Source organism: Brassica napus, chromosome C8, assembly GCF_020379485.1.
Source record: "Brassica napus cultivar Da-Ae chromosome C8, Da-Ae, whole genome shotgun sequence".
Classification (NCBI taxonomy): Eukaryota; Viridiplantae; Streptophyta; class Magnoliopsida; order Brassicales; family Brassicaceae; genus Brassica; species Brassica napus.
Genome location: NC_063451.1, coordinates 30393458 through 30412858, shown reverse-complemented (window position 1 = coordinate 30412858; position 19401 = coordinate 30393458). Strand labels below are relative to the sequence as shown.

General features: G+C 39.8%; 2 protein-coding genes across 2 annotated transcripts; both read right to left on the bottom strand.

Annotated features, from left to right (window-relative positions):
* Positions 1 to 60: 60 nt before the first annotated feature.
* LOC106390797 (wall-associated receptor kinase 4) lies at positions 61 to 525 on the bottom strand. Its single transcript, XM_048766493.1, has one exon. The coding sequence runs from the start codon at positions 460 to 462 to the stop codon at positions 61 to 63; it is 402 nt and encodes a 133-aa protein (XP_048622450.1). The 5' UTR covers positions 463 to 525.
* Positions 526 to 5976: 5451 nt separating this feature from the next.
* On the bottom strand, positions 5977 to 18559 carry LOC111202607 (wall-associated receptor kinase 1-like). The gene is made up of 4 exons (XM_048766491.1): positions 17136 to 18559; positions 13044 to 16800; positions 6245 to 6412; positions 5977 to 6128 (listed from the first exon to the last, which is right to left on the bottom strand). Exons 2-4 carry the CDS (start codon positions 13573 to 13575, stop codon positions 5977 to 5979), a joined length of 852 nt encoding a protein of 283 aa, XP_048622448.1. The 5' UTR covers positions 13576 to 16800; positions 17136 to 18559.
* Between the last annotated feature and the right edge of the window lie 842 nt (positions 18560 to 19401).

Sequence of the window (19401 nt, the reverse complement as noted above, 5' to 3'; positions counted from 1 at the left end):
ATAAAACTAATTTGAAGTGTACCTTTGCAACCATGTTTGTTTGAAAGGTAAGGATTCCCCTCAGCGACCAGCTTCAATGTGCAACGTTGCTACATTCGTGATGCTATCATAGTCAGTGGTACAACCCCCTTGGGCTGATATGATTTGAACACCGACCAATTGTTCAGTTTCCTCAGGGTACTGATCCGACCACTTATGTTTGTCTTTGGTGACTCTCAAGCCCTCAAGCTCTGCAGCTACTTCCTTCATCTTTGGTCTTTCTTCTCCCATCAGTCTTGTACACTCGACAGCAATTCTTGCAACTTCCTTGATCTCCATCTTGTTATCCTCGGTCAACATTTTCCCATCAATAATCTCGTGCAACCTATTCTCTTTTATGGCAGAAGCTAAGTAACTGACCAGATGTTTAGAGTACTGTGGCCTTTCAAAGCACAATGCCTTTTGACCTGAGAGGAGTTCCATGAGGACTACCCCAAAGCTATAAACATCACTCTATTCGTTTAGGAGCCCTGTGTTGTAGTATTCTGGGTCTAAGAAGCCTAAAGTGCCTTGCACCATGGTAGTGAGCTGCTCTTTATCCATTGGTATCAGCTTTGAAGCACCAAAGTCAGCTACCTTTGCAGTTAAGTTTTCATCCAAAAGAATATTAGCAGTCTTGACGTCTCGGTGGATGATTGGAATAGAGGCAGAGAAGTGAAGATAAGCAAGAGTTTCAGCTATCTCCACGGCTATTCTCAGGCGGTGTTCCCATGTAAGAGAAAGACTAGAGAAGGAACCGTGCAAGTGATCGAAAAGGGTGCCACTGTTAATGAACTCTTAGACCAGCAAGGGAACTTCAGTCTATAGGCAGCAGCCTAAGAGTTTGACCATGTTTCTATGGTTGATTTGTGAAAGCACAAGCACTTCGTTGATGAGCTGCTCGACTTGGCTGTTGTCTCCAAGCCTAGCTTTCTTTATAGCAACTATGGAGTTGTCAGGCTATATCCCTTTGTAGACTGTTCCTTGGCCTCCCTGGCCCAGGATTCTGCTCTCGTCGTAACCATTGGTTGCAGTCTGTTGGATTTCCCTCCTTAAGCCCAAAACTAATCAAATCATAATCAAGCCTTAGTCCAAGAAGAAGAAACGTCTACAGAAAAGTGGAGAAGTATAGAAGAAGAATTGTGTAGAAGAAGAGAGAAAGTTATGGAGTTAGATATTTTGAAATAAAATAATAATTTAGAGAAATCTAGAACATGTTAGAGTGTGCTCCTTCACTTGTATAAATAGGGGTGCTTAGCACCATTTGTAATCATCCAAGAGTCAAGCAAAGCAATAGAGAGAAAATATTTCATAAAGAGTTCTAAGAGTCTTTAAGAAATCTCCAAACACAAGCCTTAGTGAAAATCCCTTTCCCAAAAATAAGAAGGTTATCTTAAACACTAACCGTCTACATTCCATCTCAACCTCTCAAAGAAATTATTATCCGATAATTTTCCCAACAGCTGGTATCAGAGTAAGGTTACCGTTATCTTTGAAGAAGTGAAGATGGAGGCAACCGTTACCGTTGAAGGTGACATGTTCAAGCTCACGACAGACAACTTCTCTTATTGGAAACCGATGATGGAATATCACCTTTATTGTAAGGATTTGCATGAGCCCATCATCATGAAGGATAAGCCGGAAGGAAAAGATGATAAAGCATGGGAGATTCTTAATAGAAAGGCGGTTGCCGTAATACGTAAGTATGTCGACCGATCTCTCTTTGAACATGTCTCTACCTACACAAATGCTTTTGAATTATGGACAAAACTTGAATCCATGATTTAAAAGAAAACACCTCGAAACAAAGCTCTTCTTGTTCGACGGTTGGTAAAGTTGGAGTACAAGGATGGCCAGACCATGATGGAGCACTTGAACAATTTCAAGGGGATTGTAAATCAGCTTAACAAAGTTGATATGAAGGTTGAAGACGAAATGCAAGCCCTTTGACTCCTTAGTTCATTACCGGAGAGTTGGGATATACTAGTTGTCACTCTAAGCAATTCAGCACTGGAGGGAAAGCTTACCATGGACACCGTCACTGATAGCCTTCTAAACGAAGAAGTTCGCAGGAAGGAGCAAGGTTCGAGTTCTTATTCAGAAGCTAACATTGTTGATAGACGAGGCAGAGAAGAGACTCGTGGTCAAAACAGAAGCAGAGGACGAGACCAATCTCGAGGAAGATCTAAGTCACGTCCGAGAGTTACTTGCTATTACTGTGGCAAACCGGGTCACATGAAGTCGGAATGTCGGTTTTTCAAGAAAGACAAACAAGCTGGTAATATCAAACCAGACCGGCTCAATCCTACAAAGAAGCATGAAGACAAGACTACCACCATTGTGGAAGACCAGAGCGAAGAATTATATCTCGTTGGAGAATGTAATCTTAGCTCAGATGATAGTTCATGGATCGTTGATTCTGGTGCTTCTTTTCACGTCACCCCCCATGGAAGCTTTTTCACAACCTACCAAAGTGGTGACTTTGGTAATGTTCAAATGGGAAATCAAGGAAGAAGCAAGATTGTTGGAAAGGGGGATGTTATTCTTACATCAAACACTGGATGTAAGATAGTTCTCAAGGATGTGAGACATGTTGCTGACATGCGACTCAATCTCATATCAACCGGGAAGCTTGATGATGCCGGTTTGGATAGCCACTTTGGCAGTGGCAAATGGAAGCTAACCAAGGGGAGTTTGATCATGGCGCGAGGAAGAAAAGAAGGCTCTTTATATGTAACACAAGCCAAGCTTTGCAAGGAAGAAGTAAATGTCGCAAGTGATGACATCGATATATGGCACCGAAGACTTGGACATATGAGTGAGAAAGGTTTAAATATACTTTCTCGCAAGAAACTTCTTCCTGATATGAATGGTATTTCTCTCTCACCATGTCATGATTCTTAGCCGGAAAACAACATAGGGTCGCTTTCCGAAGATCATCTACGCCTATGAGAAGAAAGCATATTCTTGATCTTGTGCATACTGACGTATGCTCCATGTCCGAGAAATCCAATGGAGGGGCATCATATTTCGTCACCTTTATTGATGACCATTCAAGGAAGGTATGGGTATACCTTTTGAAGTCAAAAGATCAAGTTCTTGATGCTTTCAAGGAATTTGTAGCCCAAGCAGAGTGAAGTACAGGTCAAAAACTCAAGTGTGTTCGATCTGACAATGGTGGAGAGTACCGAGGTCCGTTTGAAGCGTTTTGCAAAGCTCATGGAATCAGGATGGAGAAGACACCACCAAAGACGCCACAACTGAACGGGATAGCAGAAAGAATGAATCGAACGATCACAGAAAGAGTTCGGTGCATGCTCTCTCATGCTAAACTACCCAAGCCATTTTGGGGAGAAGCCATACAGACTGCAGTGGATGTCATAAATCTTACACCATCAGTTCCTTTGGAAGGCGATGTCCCGGAGGAAGTTTGGTCGTATAAGAAGGTCTCTTACAACCATTTGAAGGTGTTCGGTTGCAGAGCGTTTGTTCATATACCTGAGGATGAACGAGCCAAGCTAGACTCCAAGACTAAAGAGTGCATCTATCTTGGGTCACCAAGAGATGATTTTGGCTATCGGCTTTGGGATCCGGTTAACAGGAAAATTATCCGGAGAAGAGATGTTGTTTTCTTCGAAGATCAAACAATCGAAGACATCAACAAATCAAAGAAACCAAAGCTAAGGGTTGTAAGGAATGAAGATTCTCATAAGCCTCAAGATCATGAACAAGTGATTGGAGATGATGGTGAAGGGGATCCTATCATGGATCCGAATGGTGATGAAGGTGAAGAAGAAGTTCAAGTGGAGCCAGAGGAAGAACATGAGCCAAGAAGGTCTGGAAGAGAGACAAGACCATCTGTAAGATATTATCGAGATGACTACGTTAATCTTACATATGAGGGGGAGCCTCAAAGCTATGAGGAGGCCATAGGAGACACTCATAAAGATGAGTGGGTTGAAGCTATGCAAGATGAAATGAAATCCTTGCATGATAATCACACTTATGAGCTGATGAAGCTACCGAAAGGAAAGAGAGCCTTGAAGAACAAGTGGGTGTACAGGTTGAAGTATGAAGAGAGAAGCTCAAATCCAAGATACAAAGCTCGATTGGTTGTGAAAGGATTCAACCAGAAGAAAGGCATAGATTTTGAAGAAATATTCTCTCCAGTGGTGAAGATGTCCTCTATCCGAGTGGTTTTTGGTCTAGCAGCGGTTTTAGACTTGGAGATTGAACAACTCGATGTCAAGACGGCCTTTCTACATGGTGAACTCGAGGAGGAGATCTATATGGAGCAACCTGAAGGATTCAAGGTTCCAGGAAAAGAAGAATTGGTGTGCCGATTAAAGAAGAGTCTTTATGGCCTCAAGCAAGCTCCAAGACAATGGTACAAGAAGTTTGACTCCTTCATGGTGGATCATAACTTCAAGAAAACCAAGAATGATCATTGCGTTTTCATAAAGAGGTACGAAAGCGGCGACTTTCTTATATTATTGCTCTATGTTGACGATATGTTAATTGTGAGCCAAGATCGCAACAAGATAGCTGCGTTGAAGAAAGATTTGGGAAGGTATTTTGCGATGAAAGATCTAGGGCAAGCGAGACAGATTCTTGGAATGAAGATCACTCGGGATAGACCAAAGAAGCTTTTATGGTTGTCCCAAGAACGATATGTTGAAAGGGTGTTGGAGAGTTTCAACATGCACAAAGCAAAGCCGGTGAGCACTCCACTTGGTGGACATTTCAAGCTAAGTTCGAAGCAAAGTCCAGCAAGTGAGAAGGAGAAAGAGGAAATGAACACTACCCCATATGCATCAGCAGTGGGCAGTCTCATGTATGCTATGGTGTGCACCAGACCCGACATTGCCTATGCTGTAGGAGTTGTGAGTCACTTTCTCGCCAATCCAGGAAAAGAACATTGGAAAGGAGTTAAGTGGATCCTACGCTATCTACGAGGCACAACGAAGAAGTGTCTATGTTTTGGAAATGGAAAATTGGAGTTGAACGGTTACACCGATGCAGATTGGGCTGGTGATAAAGATTCAAGGAAATCAACATCAGGATTCGTGACTACCTTTGCAGGGGGAGCTGTTTCTTGGCAATCGAAGCTACAAAAGTGTGTTGCCTTATCCACCACAAAAGCGGAGTACATCGCAGCAACAGAAGCGTGCAAGGAGATGCTATGGATGAAGAACTTCTTGCTTGAGTTGGGAGTAAAGCAAAAAAAGTACAACATGCTATGTGACAACCAAAGTGCTATTCACTTAGCAAAGAATCCAACGTTTCACTCTCGCCCAAAGCACATCGATTCCCGACATCACTGGATCCGAGAAGTTCTTGAAGAGAAGCTCATACATCTCACAAAGGTACACATCGACGAAAACTGGTCAGACTTTATGACCAAAGTATTACCGATCAAGAAGTTTGATGATTGCTACAAAGGCACGGGCATGGCGACTATTTCGGGCTAAATCGGGAAGGGGGAGATTTGTTGGATTTCCCTCCTTAAGCCCAAAACTAATCAAATCATAATCAAGCCTTAGTCCAAGAAGAAGAAACATCTAGAGAAAAGTGGAGAAGTATAGAAGAAGAATTGCGTAGAAGAAAAGAGAAAGTTATGGAGTTAGATATTTTGAAATAAAATAATAATTTAGAGAAATCTAGAACATGTTAGAGTGTACTCCTTCACTTGTATAAATAGGAGTGCTTAGCACCATTTGTAATCATCCAAGAATCAAGCAAAGCAATAGAGATAAAATATTTCATAAAGAGTTCTAAGAATCTTTAAGAAATCTCCAAACACAAGCCTTAGTGAAAATCTCTTTCCCAAAAATAAGAAGGTTATCTTAAACACTAACCGTCTACATTCCATCTCAACCTCTCAAAGAAATTATTATCCGATAATTTTCCCAACACAGTCTTCATGCCTTCTTCAGTGAATATTTTTATATTAGAATTTCATGTCTCTTCTCCTGAGAGTCTCTGTACTAACAAGCCGCCACCATTTTGTACGAAGAATTTTTGTCGGAGCTGACTGTCTTTCCGGTGCTTCATTTTCTGTCGTACACAGCTAACGGCAGGCATGATGGACAAGAAGCCGATGGTTGTTCCTGACCACATCCACATAGATGATTAGATTAAGTTTTTTTTTTTTTTTCAATAAAGAACCAATCCTGGACAAGTGAGGGGACATGACCGGTCATCCAAAGTCCAGAGGGAAGCTTACCAAGAAGAATTGCAGCCCATCCAAAGTCTTTACGCTTGCAACTCATAGTGTTTGTATCTAAGCGGTAACCAGATCTGCATTTACAATAGAAGCCTCCATCCTTGTTTCTACAGGTGCTGGGATCCGAGCAGTTATGTTTATGGATAGTACTAATACATTCATTGATGTCTGACACAGGTAAATAATCCGTTGGATGAAACAAGAAATGTACGACTAAACCGTTGAAAGACGATAGAAATAAAAAATAAATTAACACTACAAGAAAACAGCAAGGATACTGAGGGAAAAAATCGTCGGAATTTCGTCGGAATAACGTTATTCCGATGACATACCGACGAAACAAGTCCTCGGAAATAATTCCTCGGAATTTCTTCTTTCCTCGGAAATCTCTCGGAATTTCCCGACGGAATTCCGAGGAAACAAATTTCCGAGGAAATTTCGAGGATCACTAGTTTGTCGGAAATCTCCTCGGAATATACCGAGGGAGAACTTCGTCGGGATATTTCCTCGGAAGTTCATCGATCGATGCGTTTTTGGACATATATCCATCGATCGATCCGTTTATAAAAAAAACGTTCGGAAAATTCCGAGGTATTCCGAGGAACATGTCCCTCGGTATATTCCGAGGAACATGTCCCTCGGTATATTCCGAGGAAAGGTGTCCCTCGGTATATTCCGAGGAAGATGTCCCTCGGTATATTCCGAGCGTTTTTTTATAAACAGATCGATCGATGGATATATGTCCAAAAACGCATCGATCGATCGAGTAAAAAATATAATTAATTTCCTCGGAATGTAAAAAATATTAATTTTTTAAAAAAATAAAATTTTTGAAATTTAAATTCGAAAATATAAAATTAAAATTAAAATTGAAATCATATTAATTAATATTCAAAGTTTCACAAATAAAAATAAAACTTTCCGAGTTTTTGGAAAAAAAAAAAACTACGGGTCTGGCACGTCCGGGAACACCTCGTTCGGGTACATCCTCTGCATCATCTCCATCATTTGCTGGTTCAGCCTCCTATGTGCCTCATAGCCCGCCTGTTGAGCCGCCATCTGGGTCTCCAACAAAGATATGCGATCATCCTTGTCCTTCAACTGAGCCGTAAGTACTTCTAGATCAACAAAGGGCGGTGGTGCAGAAGAAGGAGGAACCGACCGGGTGCGACGACCCAAACCGACCAAACGTCCCTTCTTCTTTGGAACCGACTGAATAGAAAATAGTCAAATTTACAAATTTAAACCAAGAAATAAATGAATTGAACTTTTAAAAAAAGAACTTACGGATTCAACGATTTCGTTGATTCGAAACCGGGACAAGTTGGTCGAAGCCGTCAAAGCGTCATCCTCGGTTTGAAGCTGAGACACTTCGTCTACCACCTGAGTTTGGACCAGGTCGACCACGTCCCTCACAAGACCGTCATCAATCTGGCCGGTCTTCTTGTTGGTATACGCCCTCCTCATTAGGGCGAGATCATCAACCGGCTCGCCATCATTTTCTTCCGCCTTGAAAAAAAACATAAATTAAAGAAACATTAGAAATTATAATAAATGCACAATAAATTAAAATTCTGAAACTCAAATAATTGAAGAAAAAGCGGTTGAACTTACCATGCGATCTCCCAGAGTGGCAATAGATTGAGCACCCAAGTTATGCTTGTAGATGCCTTTCCCTTTACGGTCGCTCCTGCGGTTGGTGGAGTTGGTGGAAGAAGTTTCTTTCTTCTCTTCCTTATCCCAATGCGCACACAACTCCTTCCAGACCGTGTCGTTCATCGACTTTGGGACCTTTTAATAAAAAAAAAAATAGTTTAATAAATTAAAAAATTGTTTAATAAATTAAAAAATTGTTTAATAAATTAAATCGAACCTTATTGATTTTCCACTTCTTCTTCCACTCGTGGATCTGCTTCCCATAGTTGTCCATAACTTTATGGACGAAGTGGTGATAGATAAAGAGCGTCTCATCGGAATTCCAGTTGAACTCTTGCTGAAAAAAATCACAATTAGTAGAAAATTTATATTAAAGATTAAAAGTATAAGTAAAAAATTATAATACTTACCGCAAACTGACGAAACCACAGAACCTGCTTGTCGGTAGGGAAGTGAGTGAAAGTCGGATGTCCCCTGTCGAGGGCCGAGTACATCATACGGTTGATCCATTCGCTGATCCTGTTCCCGGATCGGTTGAACCTAATAAAAAGAACAAACGGTTAATAATGAATCCAAATTTAAAGAAAAAAAAATGTTAAATTACCATGTTTGACCCCGTCCATGTGGATACGGAGTGAGATTCGGAAGATGGTCACGACCGGGCTGTTGAACCAACTCCGCAACACTCATCACTCCCGGAGGACCCGGAGGAGCCTGAGCGGATGCAGCAGCGGGAGCGAGAGGAGCAGGAGCGGGTGCAGCAGAGGGAGATGTATGGTTGGAGCTGTGGGGCGAAGGAGAATTCTGAAAATGGCTGGAATCCCGAGACTGGCTCCCCGTACCACCACGACCACGACGCTGTCGAGGCCGGGTCTGATCATCATGAAACCTATAAATTAAAAATATATATGTAATAAATACAGAAATATATAAATTATTTAAAAAAAAAAAATCCCAAATAATTTAATCACAAAAAAAGATTTATAGATATTAAAAATATTTAATAAATATATAAAAATAGTTCTAATAAACAAAAAATAGTTTTAATAAATAAAAAATAGTTTAATAATTACAAAAAATAGTTTTAATAATATATATATATATATATATATATATTAAAAATATTTTTAAATCCCAAATAATAGTTTTTAATCACAAAAAAAGTTTTATAGATATTAAAAAATGTTTTGTAAAATCCAAAAAATCGAATTTATATACAAAAAAGATTTTGTAAAATCCAAAAAATCGAATTTATATAGAAAAATCGTTTTGTAAAATACAAAAAATGATTTTATATACAAAAATCGATTTTATAAAAATACAAAAAAATAAAAAAATTATTAAAAAATTCAAAATCAATTCAACAAAACAAATTATTCAACCAAATCACAATTCTAAACCTATTATACAACCAAATCACAATCCTAACCAATCAGCCTAACAAAAATCTATCAAAACTACACAAAAACCTAACAAATAGAACCTAAGAGAGTAGGATAGGGACCTTACATGATTTGTGTAAGAGAAGGGGGGAGATCGCCGGAGATATCGTCGGATTTCAGGGGGAAATCGCCGGAAAGAAGAGAGGAGTCGCGCAGAGGAAGAAGAAGGGGCTCGTGGTTATAAAACCTAGGGTCCGACGGACATTATCCGTCGGAATTCCGTCGGAAATATAATTTCAATTTTCGCGAAATATTTGCCCGGTAAAATGAAAATATTCCGAGGAAATACCGAGGAACTAGTGTTTGGGGTTTCAAAACATCAATTTTTTTTGCCGTATTTCATTTCTTATACAATTGTAATGCATACCATTGAGGATTCTTTGTATAGATGAGCATAAACTATGAAATAACAAATTTCAAAACTAATTGAAAGTATTCCCTTTACCGTTCATTAAAAGGTATAAGTGTTTCTCTTATGTTGTGGGATTTCGTTCATACAATCGGAAAAGTGTTAATTATACGGTAAGGAACAAATTTTTGACTTCATAATGAACGTAAGACACTTAATAAGGGTTATATAGGTGTTATTCAAACCGCAAAACGTTGTTTTCGGTTTAAAAACCCTATTTCCTCGGAATTTCCTCGGATTATTCCGATGGAATTCCGAGGAACCCCTTTTCTTCCTCGGAATTACGTCGGAATATTCCGAGGAAATTCCGAGGAACATGTATTTGGGGTTTCAATACGTCAATTTTTTTTTATAAACGGATCGATCGATGTATATATATCCAAAAACGCATCGATCGATCACTAAGATGGACCAAAGCGTAACAATGTGATCGATCGATTAGATTATCCGATCGATCGATCGAGAATCTCAAGCGTTCCTCGGAATGTTCTCGGAAAATCTTGTACGTTTTTTTTATAAACGGATCGATCGATGTATATATATCCAAAAACGCATCGATCGATCACTAAGATGGACCAAAGCGTAACAATGTGATCGATCGATTAGATTATCCCATCGATCGATCGAGAATCTCAAGCGTTCCTCGGAATGTCCTCGGAAAATCTTGTAAGTTTTTTTATAAACGGATCGATCGATGAATATATGTTCGAAAACGCATCGACTGATCACTAAGATGGACCAAAGCGTAACAATGTGATCGATCGATTAGATTATCCCATCGATGGATCGAACAAAATCTCGGGAGCCTTTTTTTAAACGCATCGATCGATCCGTATTTGTACAAAAATGCATCGATCGATGGGTGTGCGGGAAACATAATTATAAGGCAAAACCCGAACTTTTTGGGTCAAAACCTCAGAACTCTCATCCCCTCCGATTTTCCCTATAATTCGACCCCTCCCCCTTTTTCTCTCTCTATAATCATCCGATTTGAACAATTTTGGGCTCTATTCCCCTTGATTTTTCGAGCTCTACCTGATTCCTACACTCGTTTTCACCCTAAGACAGGTATACTCCGCGACTAAATCCAGTCTTGACTTCAAATTATCCTTTGTTTTACCTTGAACATTAAGGATCGTGTTCATGAGATTGTCAAAAAAGTTCTTCTCAATATGCATGACATCTAAATTATGCCTTAGCAGATGATCCTCCCAGTATGGCAGATCCCAGAAAATACTTTTTTTGTGTCAGTTATGTAGTTCTCCAACAGCATCTACCGGAAAACGCTCATGTCCACCGATGTCTGGCGTCCTTTCTGCACCAAAATCTCTTAGTTGTATCTTCAAATCTTTCCCACAAATTTCCGGAGGTGGACTGTCAAACACCCTCTTGTTCTTCGTAAACAAATTCCTACTCCTACGATATGGATGATCAGGTGGTAGGAATCTCATGTGACAGTTAAACCAACATGTTTTCCTTCCGTGTTTTAGTTGGAAAGCATCAGTGTTATCTTGACAATATGGACATGATAGCCTTCCATGCGTTGTCCATCCAGACAACATACCATATGCTGGAAAATCACTTATTGTCCACATTAGTACTGCCCGCATTTGAAAGTTTTCTTTACACGAAACATCGTATGTTTCAGCACCTTGAGCCCATAGTTGTTGCAACTCATATATTAGTGGCTGAAGAAACACATCAAGTGATCTCTTAGGATGCTCTGGTCCGGGAACGAGAATCGAGAGAAATAAAAACTCTCGTCGCAAGCACAAGTTTGGGGGTAGGTTGTATGGTGTAAGAATGACGGGCCATAGAGAATACTGTCTTCCACTCTTGCCAAACGGACTGAAACCATCAGTACATAATCCAAGGTAGACATTTCTTCTCTCATACGCAAAGGCGGGATACTTTGATTGGAAATGCTTCCACGCTTTTGCATCTGAAGGATGTCTGATCTCACCATCTGTTGAGTGCTCCGCATGCCATCTCATTGGTTGCGCTGTGCGTTCAGACAGATACAACCTCTGCAACCTTTCCGTCAAAGGTAAATACCACATCCTTTTATATGGCACTGGAACTCTTCCACTCGTATCTTTATAACGAGGCTTTCCACAAAATTTGCATGTAACCCGCTGTTCATCCGCCCTCCTATAAATCATGCAGTTGTCGCTGCATACATCTATTACCTGATACGATAAACCAAGACCAGCTACGAGTTTCTGAACCTCGTAGTATGAACCAGGAGCTACATTATCCTCGGGTAGAATACCTTTTACAAAATCAGCAATCGCATCCACACAGTCTTCAGCCAAATTATAATCTGTTTTAATGCCCATCAATCTTGTAGCAGATGATAAAGCTGAATGACCATCTCTGCAACCTTCGTACAATGGTTGCTTTCCAGCATCCAACATATCATAAAATCTCCTAGCTTGTGCATTGGGTAAATCTTCCCCTCTAAAATGATCATTTACCATCTGCTCAGTACCTACACCATAATCTACATCCGTTCTAATTGGTTCTTCTAATCTAACCGCTGGCTGAGGTTCGCTAGTACTACCATGTTCATAATCAGTTTTCCCATGATGATACCAAATTTTGTAACTTCGTGTAAACCCACTCAAATATAGACGAGTCCAAACATCCCACTCTTTAATAACCTTTCTATTTTTACAATTAGAGCAAGGACATCTTAACATACCTGTTTTTGCTTCCGGTTGTCGGTGAACTAACCCCATGAATTCGGTTATACCTCGTTGGTATTCTTCCGTAAGCAATCTCGTGTTCGGATCCAAATGAGGTCGATCGATCCAAGAACGGAAATAATTTGAAGAAGACATATTTTTTATGAATCAAATTCGTGTGTAAATAGAGTAAGAGGGAGGATGAAGATATGGAGTGAATGAAGAGGAAGAGGAGTGCTTGTATTTATAGTTTAAATCCTGCCGACAGACCGAGAAAATTCCGACGGAATTCCGACGCCAACGGATAGTTCGTCGGAATTTTCTCAGAATTTTGTAAAATCCCCCAACGGCTCTCCACCGGCTATAATATTTCCTCGGAATTCATCGGTTTTTTCCGAGGAACACATTTTTCCTCGTAATTTCCTCGGAATATTCCGACGGATTGATATTTCCTCGGAATTCCGTCGGTATATTCCGAGGAAATTCCGAGGGAACCCAATTTTGTGTTTCCTCGGAAATTCCTCGGGATATTCCGAGGATTTCATTTTCCGTCGGAATGTCCGTCAGAATACCGCTGTTTTCTTGTAGTGTAACGTGAAGTGTACCTTGGCAACCCTTTTCATTTGAAAGGTAAGGATTCCCCTCAAAACCTTCAAAACATTTGCAGTTATACCCGGTTCCACGAGTAGAATTGACACATATGCTGTTATTCATACAGCATATGCTTCTGTTTCCAACTTGATCGCATCTCTGGTTTCCAATAGACCAATCCAGTAACACAGGGAACTCTTTGACATTTCTTAGGTTCTTAAGATCTTCCGAAGCATTAAAGTGAAAAGTACCATTTTCGCCTAGAAAGGCGTCTTTGCAAGGATTAAAGTCATAGACAGAAGTCATGTTAGGCACACGAGTGGGAAGAGTGTGGAATTTATTGCTATCCAACGGGACAAAGACATCTGTACTGCAGCAGCCTTCACCATTACATTCTCCATTTGCCACCGGTGGAGAGTCACATGTTGATAAGCATACAGCTGAGTGATTTCGTGTTCCATAAGTCATCAGCAATGCTAAAGCGTTACAGCCTACTACAGTAAACTTGTTGTTGCGGGAGAGAGATAAATTAGAAAGCCCCATCATTCAAATTTCCTGTGCTATTGTCGCAAGCGTAGGAAACATTATTCCAGACACGTAGCTCCCCGCTGTGAGAAATGTTGATTACTTCAAAGTCACGTCCAAATAATAGCTTCTCTTTGTCGTTACAGACGTGAGTTTGAAACTAGGATCGTCAGCATAGTGACAACTTGGAGAAGTTCCAAAAGGGTACTCAATTGTGACGTTGCCACATCTAGTTTGGCAGTCCTTGTGAGGTTGCCCATTGACCAGATGAGTATATGCAAGGTAGAAGAAAACAGCCACCAAGAACACACCATGCACCTTCATCTTCTCCCCCTCTCTCTTTCTCTCCAAATTTATTTCTCTATGAGTTTCCTCCAACCTCCAGTCCTGAGATGTTCACTTGACTTGTTTTCATTGACCCAAAATTATAGGCCAAGTCAATGTACCAACTCATTTAGTATCCTAACGTCTTCGTTTCTGTCATTTAGTTTTGTAGGGCCTCAAAGACCAAGACGTTGGTGATTACCATAAATATTCATATGTATGTCTCCTGATCACAAACACGTTCTCTATTAGAGCTTTGTCCGTTGGTAAGAGACCTACCAAATATCTCATACGTAAATTTACTAGTTCAATACTATAATTTTATCATTAGTTAAATTTTTTAAAAATAAACTATCATAGGTTGACACATAATGTAAAAGACTAAAAGTTCTCAAATGAAGATTCATTTCTTTCTAGGAATCTGTTTCTTTTTTTCATCACTTTTTCTCCAACCTTTTCTATTTTTCTAATTTTATTATTATTCAGATACTTTGTTAGAAACTAGCAATGAAGTTTTTCTTATCATTTGATATTTTTTCTGTTAAAAAAAATCTAGGGTTACTTTACGAGTTGGCTTTTTACCCATTATTGAATATCACATTTAGATACTATGAGTAATTAATTCAAAGTTAGATTTTTTTTTTTTTTTTTTTTTGATAACTCTGGTATCTGGGCAGCCACATTCCCAGTTATCCCTTCGAAAGGGGTCCAGTGCCCCAACGGAATAGATATGAAGGAGAGAGGCTTCTTAATTCTTATGAAGGAGAGAGGCTTCTTAATTCTTTACCGATTACAAATTTAAAATGAAGGAGAGAGGCTTCTTAATTCTTATAAGAAGTAGGTAGAGATATTTAGAGCAAGAGCATTAGTGAAACCCCCTTTGAGGTTCATAAAGATTTTTTAATATTTTTTGGTGGGTCCATGAATAGTTATGAACTTGTATCTATTATTTTATGCATTAGTGAACCTGAAGAAGAAGTTCATAGGAATAAAATAATAATATTTATATTTTTTAAAAAAAAAATCAAATTATTGAGAATACATGAATAAAATATTAAAATATATTATAAATATTTTAAAACTTTTTATTCAATACATTAAGAGTAGATTACATAAATCGAGAACATACAAACATACAAACATTATTCATCTTCATTACCAAACTTTTGCCATATATTTTTCATTAAATCAGCTTTCAAACGATCATGCTTCTCTGTATCTCAAACTTCTCTGTGAATGCCTAACATATCACCGACATGGATCCTTTCTCTCCTTTTCACCTTCGAACTTCTGCTTGACTCTCCTGACTCGAACTCAGATGTATCAATTTGAGCGTATCCGTGTCGTTCGTTCTCTACTATCATATTGTGCAATATGACACAAGTTCTCATTATCTTTCCTATCTTTTCCTTGTCCCATAATAGAGCTGGGTTTTTAACAATTGCAAACCTCGATTGCAATACTCCAAAAGCCCGTTCGACATCTTTTCTGGTGGATTCTTGACGTTCAGCAAATAGCTCTGCTTTAGGACCTTGAGGAAGTGAGATGGGTTGGATAAATGTTGCCCAATTCGGATAAATTCCATCCGTAAGGTAGTAGGCCATACGATAAGTGTGGTTGTTGACCTTGAACTTAACTTTAGGTGCTCGACCTTGTAAGATGTCATCAAAAACTGGTGACCGATCAAGAACATTGATATCGTTGAGGGTACCTGGTAATCCGAAAAATGCGTGCCATATCCAAAGATCCTGTGATGCCACGGCTTCTAAGACAATTGTCGGCTTTCCTGAACCACGTGTGTACTGACCTTTCCAAGCCGTTGGGCAGTTTTTCCACTCCCAATGCATACAATCGATGCTGCCTATCATCCCTGGAAACCCGCGTACCTCTCCAACATCGAGTAATCGTTGAAGATCCTCAGGTGTAGGTCTTCGTAGATACTCATCTCCAAACAATTGTATTATTGCATTAGTGAAATTTTATCAAAATCTAATTTTTTTTTGCATTATTCTATCATATTTTTTCATAAGCTATATTGTTTTTCATTATTCTATCATCTTTTTTCATAATCTAAATTTTTTTTCACATTATATCATCTTTTATTAAAATCTAATTTTTTTTTTTCATTATTCTATCATATTTTTGCATAAGCTATATTTTTTCACATTATATCATTTTTTTGCATTATCACTTACCTTGATTTGGAGCTTGAAATTTGTTGTTGAATTCACTACTACATGAGAGAAAGTTTGAAGCTTCAAGTTTGATGTTTGAGCACCACGATCAGCTTGCTCGAAGGTTGTTGTTACAGATTGTTACCACAGTTTGTTGACAAGAGAAGAGAGAAGAGAGACAAGAGAAGAGAAGAGACAAGAGAAGAGAGGTGATAACGAGAGAGAGACAAGAGAAGAGAAGTGAGACAGTTTCTTTGTGTGCTTTTCTCAGTTGTAATAATATGAGACAGACATAGAGAAGAGAAGTGATGCACATTTTATAACCAAACCGAAAGACATAGTTTATATAGAGAGAGACATTGTTTTACATCCGTGAATCAACATATTTTACATCCGTAAATCAACAGCAAAAGACATCAAGTCCTACACATAGTACATCCGTTCACATCCGGGATTAAAAACTGACATAAAGTCCTACTACTTGTGGCTTAAAGTATCCGCAAATAACAACCACAGTTAATTACACAACAACTAAATGTTCTTCAGAGTCTTCCTCGTAGTTGGCGCAGGTGAAGAAACGCTTCCCAGGAAGAGTGCCGTACTCCTGCTTCTCTCGAACCTCGTCGATGATTCTCCCACCACAGGAACACCTTCTCGGAATCCCGTATTCTGAATCGCAAGTGTATGAAAGCATGTTGATGTAGTCCTTTTGCCTCTTTGAATGCTTTCTCTCTTCTGAGGGATCCATCTGTAAAACAAATCGAATCTATTTTAGAACATTAAAATCCAAACAATATAATAAACGACCCCTATATCGAACCCTCTTGAGGATTTACAATTATTAAACGAAACCCCCGAATCAATTCAGAACCCTAACTCAAAATCCCTCTATCGATTTGAAATCTCAGAGAAACGAACCCTAAATGAAACGACCATGACGATTTACAGCAATTATTCGAAACCCAGATATCGATTTACATCCCAAACTCGAAAGCCCCAAATTGATTTGAAATCCGAGAAAACGGTTTCGAGTTTCGACCACAAAATCGACCCAATTCAACCCTCAATCTACTCGATACTCACCTGAGCAAGTGGAGAAGACACTCCGTCGTCGATTAGAACGAGAAAACCTCCGGGAGACGGCGTCGCACGAGAAATCGCCTCTCACAACGAAACCCTAGCTTTTTGGTCGAGAAGAGCAAATGAGTCGATACACGGGGAAGCCCAACTTTCCTCCTCCTCTACGCGCCTTCGTTCAACAAATCAACACACGACGCGTGGCTTGAACCCGCTTCATACGATATCACTCGTAAGGCCCGGTTCATCAAAACGAACCCATTTTTTATTTTCTTTTATTCATCGGTCCCTTAGAACTCGAGCCCATGAACCTCACTAAAACCCCTGCTGTGCATGGTCTTATATCTAAGCATAAGAATATTACCTACTTCACCATGGTGTCTTTATGTGGAGGGGCCGGACGTTAAAAGACGAGGGAGACCAGGACAGGATGATGAAGTGAAGTACTGTGTGACTGTGACATACCATACCACTGAGACAGACAGGGGAGACCAAAATGAAGTGAAGTCTCTACTGTTTGACTTTTCTTCAAAAAAAAGTCTCTATTGTTTGACTTGACTTTTGAGATGATGATCCCTAAACGTTTGGGCTTAGGAGAGAAATTCAAGGCCCGTTTAAGCCCAACTATTTAATAAATAAATAGTGCAATCCTTTCTCCAATTTTGAAAATTTTGTTTATATGGGCGTGAGTTCGTGACAATGGCCGGAGCACTCGACCGCGGATCACCACCCTATTATCTTTCTTTCTTGAGTTGTCTTGTAACCACAACGGTATTTCAATGACATAAAATGACAACCATGAGCAGAGGTTTTGCACAAGAACTCTAAATTGTCTACCAGTTAGCATACGAAGTGTGAACTTTAGTAGTACTGATGTTCTTGAATGTCTTGATACTTTCGTTTAAACTGTTTAGGTGGATAAGAGTGGTGAAAAATACATAAGTGATATTATTGGATTAAGATGTCAGAGATAATAGTACATCAGAATGATGAAGAAAGAGACCAAGAGGTGCTTTTCCTAACCAAATCCTTGCTCGCTACATTCTCCACATTCATCACTGCATGCAACCACAATGATCTCTCACATCAAAGTCTCGAGATCATTTCAATCAAAGCAAACCTTACAATAACACAAAACTAGTCTTCCTTTTAGCGAAGCTCTGTATACAAATTAAGAAGAAAAAAAACAAAAAGCTAACTCCGTTATAACTCAACACCCAGTTCCCTTTTTTTCAACTCCAGTCCCATCCTATCATTCTCAAGTTTCATCCTCTCATTCTCCATCCTCATTCTCTCTAGCTCTTGATCCCTTTTCTTACTAAACCTTGTTGGGGTCAAAATCAGTCACGACGGAATCAATGTCTTAAAGTCCGTGTTGAGGTCGAAAACGGTTGCAACGAAGTTAATGTCAAAATCCCCGAAGAAGAAAACGTAGAAACCTTCTTCGACAAATACTTTTTCGAAATAGATTCTTCTTTACGAAAAACTTTGCGGAAGAAACGCGAATCATCGAACAAGAGCTCGAGAAGGATCGTTACGCAGCGACCAAACGCGTGCTCCGCTTGGTCGCTACGTAGCGACCGAGCTCGAGCCGGAGCTCGGTCGCTGGCTCGAGCGCTCGGTCGCTACGTAGCGACCGAGCTCTTCCGAAACGTCGATACGACATCAGTCCATGCATTCTCGTCCACCCTTTGATGCTATCTCCCGAATACCGTAGCGAACCCATCTCACTTTCCCCGCCATTTCTAAGTTATCAATCAAACTTTACCGTAAAAACCGCGGAAAGTTCATTCTTTATCAAAAGAAGCCGTAATAAACGCTTCGAGTCGAAAGACGGCCCAAAGGACCTAGGACACGACTCGAGGCCCAACTTACGATTTCTTAACCAACAGCCCGTAAACCGCATGTCGGTTTACACTTGGTCCGCAAGGGGAGATAAATGTCAAGTTTCCGCGGATAAATACGAAATTTTGAAGATAATTACGAAGATCGGAAAAAATGGAATATCTCCATTTTTATGCTATGGCGGCTTAAGGGCAGAAGAGGAAAGGCGTAAACCGACCTTGGAGTCAGTATATAAGGGGTCCTAGGCGAGAGGCATGAGAGGAAGATTTTTCAGAGCGAACTTAGCATTTAGAGCAATTAGGCATATTTCCATTTTTGTTATTCGAGCTGCGACTCAACTATGTTATTGCCGTCTTAGGGTTTTAGAACTAGGAATCTCGCCGATAGCTCTTGTAGCCCAGGCTCTTACCTTGTTGTAACGCTCAAA